The 6,311-nt window shown below is 37.7% G+C and overlaps 1 protein-coding gene and 1 pseudogene across 1 annotated transcript in view; both read left to right on the forward strand.

Annotated features, from left to right (window-relative positions):
- The window catches only part of LOC149475787 (uncharacterized), a 32,864-nt gene extending 31,369 nt beyond the window's left edge, over nucleotides 1–1,495 (forward strand). Inside the window, exon 10 of the mRNA XM_089712854.1 lies at nucleotides 47–1,495. Coding sequence (XP_089568980.1) covers nucleotides 47–174 — 128 coding nt within the window. The 3' untranslated portion in view covers nucleotides 175–1,495. The remainder of the gene's footprint in view (nucleotides 1–46) is intronic.
- An 898-nt stretch (nucleotides 1,496–2,393) lies between these two features.
- LOC149475788 (uncharacterized) lies at nucleotides 2,394–3,523 on the forward strand (annotated as a pseudogene).
- The last annotated feature ends 2,788 nt before the right edge of the window (nucleotides 3,524–6,311 follow it).

Below are 6,311 nucleotides of genomic sequence, written 5' to 3' on the forward strand. Positions count from 1 at the left end.
AATAATATTTACCATATAAAATTTAATAATATTTTCTTTATTCTAGATCCCGGCAGAGGAGCGCTCTATGGCGTGTCAGTAGACCATAGAGAAATATGCAAACCGACCAGTCGGAATTGTCTATTGTACACAGAACTTATGCATCTTATGAGTACAGCGTTGTGTAAAAAATGATTGTTTTTAAATTATTAAACGATTTAAAACATCAAATGAATGTGTAATAATTTGTGAAAAATGCTAATTTGTGTATTGTGATGCAACTAAGGAAACGTCAATTAACTTAATTGTGTTCTGTTTTAAATTAATAAAAAAAACTAAAACAACTTATAATAGTCAGACCTAGACCAAATAAATGGTACAGGACAGGCATCAGCTTTCGAATAAAAAATAATTCTCAAAATCGGTTCACCTAAATTAAAGTTATGAGTTATCGAACCAAAATATTCAAAGTTTTTTGTGAAGTTAGTTGTGGGTCTTGAAAAATACGATTTAATCAGAAATCCGTTTTGCATTTCAATAACAAATTTATTTTATTTTACGGCTCTTACATCATTAAAAATAATAAACTTTGATTATTAATTAGTTTGAATTAAAAAAAAAATTACGACGTCGCAAGATGGCGCTGAAGGATGCTTTTCTTAGTCGCATCGTGTTAGAAAAAAGTGTGATTCTCATAACTGTTAAAATTATTGTTATAATTTTCTTTTGTTAATAAATAACTATTTACTTGGTGTAGAGTACGTTTAACATTTCTCTAAATAAATTAACGAAAAGAAATATGCATTTTAATAATTTACGAATTATCACAATTTATTTTATTTTCACGTTCAATCGAATATTAATATTCTAGAATAGCTTTATCACATCTAATTAAATTGTTATTTTTTCATAATCATAAAATCACGACGTTATTTTTAAACTAAGTCAAAAACATAAAATAATGTTTACACACTCGTTAGTTGTTACATTTAATTAATAAAATTATTATTATTGGCACCTTTTACTTTTTACATTTATTAATTATTAAATATTATAGTCACTTATAAGGAAGGTCCAATTATAAATCGAATTTTTATGAATTAAGATTTTAAACGACAGTATGTACATAAAATTAAGAAAATGTTACGTATAAAATAATTATTAGTATGTTAATAAAAAAAATATTGTGATAAATGAAAAATATTTGTTTTTGAATTTTTAGAACACCGTTCAAAATTTGTAAATATTGTTTGAATTGTCAAAGTGACGTTTCGCGAATATTTTTGCCATATTTTAGCGTTTAAAATTTGCTAGGATAGTGGATACTGCATCAAATGCATAAAATTTAGGATATAATGTGAATATTTAGTTATTATTAAGGAAGATGGTGATTAAGAATACATATTTTAAATTGTTTGACTTATATACAACAAAGTGAATTGTATTTGTCTTAAAATAATGTGCAATTATATTATGTAATTTAAAAATTGATCAACATACAATAAATCATTTGTTTTATAAATCATGTTTTATTTAAATACAACCTCTTTTATGAAAAACAGTTGTAGAAACTAGAAACCCACGGCTTTGCCGGTTCTTTTTATTAAAAAAATCTGTTGGTCTACTTAAAATAAAACCAGAAGTGCGAGTCGAACTCGCACACCGAGGGCTCCGAACAAACCTACTTATTAATGTTGTAATTCTAAAAAGTAAGTTTTAGCAATTTTTAGCGTTTCGAACCTCTAAAGAAAAAAACGGAACCCTAAAAATAGCGTGTGTGCCAAGCACACGTGTCAGAAGTGAAACATCTTTGGCAAGATTAAAAGATACCAAAATCGTCGCCTTACTCCATGATGTGACGATATTGCCATGATGCGATTGACTTGATAGTAAAAAGTACAGAAGGGGGTAAATGATTGAAAATAAAACCAGTGTTGCTATTTAAAGTTACTTTATTTGCAGTAGTGTTGCACACATCAAGTATCAAACACATTCGCACCACAACGAAAGATTTGTACAATTAAAAAGCATTATTGCATGTTCGTTGGACTCGATTATTTTCTTAAATTATATTCTTGCTTTTCAAGATGACAAGCACAGATATATGGATAGATCTTTCGGTTTAGACCAAGAAGCTTATATCTGTGGCGGCCAGCTGAGCGAGCGCATAACGGGACTACGCGCCCTTCACCCCGCGCCCCGCTCCGGCCGCACACGAGAGTTGTCCGCTACGCTTCGCGGCTCGCGAGCCTTCACTCCGTGGCGACCAGCTTTAGACGACGAATGTGCGCTCAGTTTTGCTATCCTATTGAATTTATTGTAACGTGCGAATAAACGCATCTTCGTGGATGTTTTGAGATTTTATTTCAACGCTCCTCAAGCATCCCACATTGGTGACCCCGACTTCAAAAACGTTTTATAATGGAAAAAGAAGACCGATCGGATTTGGAATTGAATAAAGTCGGCGTGCGGCTGCCGCCATTTTGGGCGGATGACCCTGCTTTGTGGTTCGCGCAGGTTGAAGGACAATTCTTTTTAGCTGGAATAACGTCTGATACGACGAAGTTTTACCACATTTCGTCGCAATTAGAACAAAGGTTTGCCCAGGAAGTCAAGGATATAATAAAAAATCCTCCAGCTGAGAATAAATATAATAAACTTAAAACAGAATTAATAAAACGGCTAACGGCGTCACAGGAAAGACGAATACAACAACTTTTGGCTCAAGAGGAATTAGGGGACAGAAAACCGTCACAGTTTCTTCGTCATCTACAGAATTTGGCGGGGCCAGCTGTTCCGGACGAATTTCTCAGGACTTTATGGACAGGTCGGTTACCATTAAATATTCAAACAATAATAGCTTCACAAAAAAGTCTCAGTTTAGAAGCGATTGCCGATTTAGCAGATTCTGTTCATGATATTGTACACCCTACCCAACAAGTTTGCACTTTAAATAATAATTTGAATAGTTAATAATGAAATTTCAGAATTAAGTAAGCAATTAGAAAATTTAACAAAAGAAGTAGCTTCACTAAAAGGTAATTTCCACAGATCAAGGTCACGTACCCCATCTCGAATAAGAACTAACCGTAACAGGTCAAGATCTAAATCTAGAAATTTCGATTTTTGTTGGTATCATCATAGATTTGGCAAGCGAGCGCATAAATGCATTAAACCATGCAAATTTAATTTGTCGTCGGAAAACAACATGTGCAGCCGGAACTAGCGGCAACCGACTGCAATGTTTCGCCAGGCCGCCTTTTTGTTATTGATAAAATAAGTAAAATAAAATTTCTTGTCGATACAGGTTCTGATTTGTGTGTTTACCCACGCAGAGCGCTCAGGCAATATCGAGAGAAGACTGACTATCAGCTGTTCGCGGCCAACGGCACTGTGATACCTACATATGGCTGGGTGCAGATAAATATTAATTTAGGTTTGCGGCGTGATTTTAAATGGCGATTTGTAGTTGCAGATATTAATAAGCCGATAATTGGAGTTGATTTTCTTTCTTTTTATAATCTGTTGGTAGATTGCCGCCAGCAGCGACTTATTGATGGATTGACGTCACTCCAGGTCACAGCGTCAATTGAGATTCCAACTGACAGCGACTATGGTTCAATTAAGGTAATTTCTGGAGATTCTATTTACCATCAGCTTTTACGCAAATATCCAGACATAACCCGACCGGCTGGTACACATAAGGAGGTGAAACATAATACCGTTCATTATATTCGAACTACTCCAGGTCCACCCGTTTCCTCACGACCACGCAGGCTGCCACCGGATCGCCTTCAGATAGCACAAAAAGAATTTGAGGACATGCTGCAATCAGGCGTGGCACGCAGGTCAGACAGTTCTTGGTCATCTCCATTACATTTAGCTCCTAAGAAAGACAACGGCTGGAGACCCTGCGGCGACTACAGAGCTTTAAATGCAAGAACTTTGCCAGACCGCTACCCCATCAGACATATTCAGGACTTTACACATTTAATTGCTGGAAGCACTATATTTTCTAAAATCGACATGGTAAGAGCATTTAACCAAATACCAGTTTTCAAGAGCGATATACCAAAGACCGCCATTACTACACCATTCGGATTATTCGAGTTTTGTTATATGACGTTTGGCCTTCGCAACGCAGCTCAGACCTTTCAACGTTTTGTTGATGAAATGCTCAAAGGACTATCCTTTTGTTATGGGTATGTCGATGATATTTTGGTCTTTTCCGCAGATTACGATGAGCACCTGGAACACCTGGATCAATTATTTAAGAGACTTTCAGACTACGGCATGCTTATTAATTCAAGTAAATGTGAGTTTGGTTTACCTAGTATAACCTTCTTAGGTCACAAAGTTACATCAGCTGGAATTAGTCCTGTTGAAGAAAAGGTTCAAGCTGTCGTAGATTATCCAGTTCCGAAGAGTGTAAGAGAACTCCGCCGATTTCTAGGAATGTATAATTTTTATAGGCGTTTCATTCCAGATGCATCTTCTATTCAAGGTCCTCTCAGCCTGGCACTCTCAGGATCTAAAAAGAAAAATAACCAACCTATCGAGATGTCTGATGTCATGCTGGACTCCTTCAATGCCTGTAAGTCGTCTCTTGCGAGAGCAACCTTATTAGCTCATCCTAGGTCCGACTGTGATTTTGCAATTCACACAGATGCCTCTGACATCGCAGTCGGTGCTGTGCTCCAACAACGGGTAAATAATGACTGGCAACCGCTAGCGTTTTTCTCACGCAAACTTAAGCCGTCTCAGGTAAAATATAGTCCGTATGATCGAGAACTGTTAGCCATTTATGAAGCTATACGATATTTTCGACATATGCTGGAGGCCAGAAACTTTACTGTGTACACAGATCATAAGCCGCTGACTTTCATGTTCAAAACTAATCGAGATAAATGTTCACCTCGACAATTTAGATATCTAGATTTTATTTCTCAATTTACTACAGATATCAGGTACGTGACCGGGTCTGAGAATATGGTAGCCGACGCTATGTCCAGAATAGAGGAAATCGCAGACTCTATAAATTTTGAGGAGCTTGCACGCGCTCAAAGTACAGATATTGAGCTGCAAGAACTTTTAAATAACAATTCATCTCTTAAACTAGTAAAAGTAAAATTACCAAATTCATCTCATTTCATCTACTGTGACGTGTCTATGCAAAATCCAAGACCGTTTGTTACTAAGGCCTTTCGCGAACAAGTTTTTAATAATCTACATGGCTTAAGCCATCCTGGTGCTAAGGCGAGCATTAAGTTGATTACGCAACGATTTGTTTGGCCTGGAATTAAAAAAGATTGTCGACGCTTGGCACGAGCTTGCACAGATTGCCAGCGCAACAAAGTCATTCGTCATACAATTTCACCTTTCTCTCAATTTTCTACACCTTCTCAACGTTTTTCGCATGTCCACATGGACATTGTAGGACCATTACCTTATTCTTCTGGTTACAGATATTGTCTCACGATCATCGATAGATTCACGCGTTGGCCTGAGGCAGTTCCTTTACCAGACATACAAGCCGAGACGTGTGCCCGTGCTTTTCTCTCTGGTTGGGTGGCGAGATACGGATGTCCAGAGAAGATCACTACTGACAGAGGAAGACAGTTTGAATCTGATTTGTTTCGTAGCATTTCTTCACTGTTGGGTGCAGTTCATCGCCCTACGACGGCGTATCACCCGGCATGCAACGGCATGGTGGAGCGCTTTCATCGGCAGCTTAAGGCAGCTATCATGTGCCATAAAAATGATCAATGGTCTGAGGTACTTCCACTTGTTTTACTTGGCATTCGCAGCGCTTGGAAGGAAGACATTGAGTCATCTGCAGCTGAGCTAGTGTACGGGGAGCCACTGCGCCTTCCCGGTGAGTTTCTTGCTCCTAAAGCTCATAGTACTGATCTAACAGATTTTGCATCCCGCCTACGCAATCATTTTCATAATCTCGCACCAAAACCAGCGCACTGGCATACCAGCAAAACCTTTTTCATACCTAAGAGCTTACAAATTGCTGACTATGTTTTCCTTCGCAAAGGCCCTATTAAAAAATCATTAGAATCACCATATTCTGGCCCGCACAAAGTGATTGAAAGAGGAGAAAAAACATTTAAAATTGACGTGGGAGGCAAGCTTTCGCATGTAACCATAGATAGGCTTAAACCTGCTTATTTGCTTACTAAATTACAGGAAGAACCACAACACGATGAGCACAACAAATCACAACCGTTCAAGACTAGAAGTGGACGCGTGGTTCGCTTCCCCAACTACTATCGACCTTAGCTGTGGCATCGGTCTCGGCGGGGGAGTAGTGTGGCGGCCACAGA

The sequence above is a fragment of the Colias philodice genome, chromosome 29, assembly GCF_061535455.1.
Source record: "Colias philodice isolate Cphi_HAF_F1 chromosome 29, ilColPhil1 Martin Lab GWU primary, whole genome shotgun sequence".
Taxonomy (NCBI): Eukaryota; Metazoa; Arthropoda; class Insecta; order Lepidoptera; family Pieridae; genus Colias; species Colias philodice.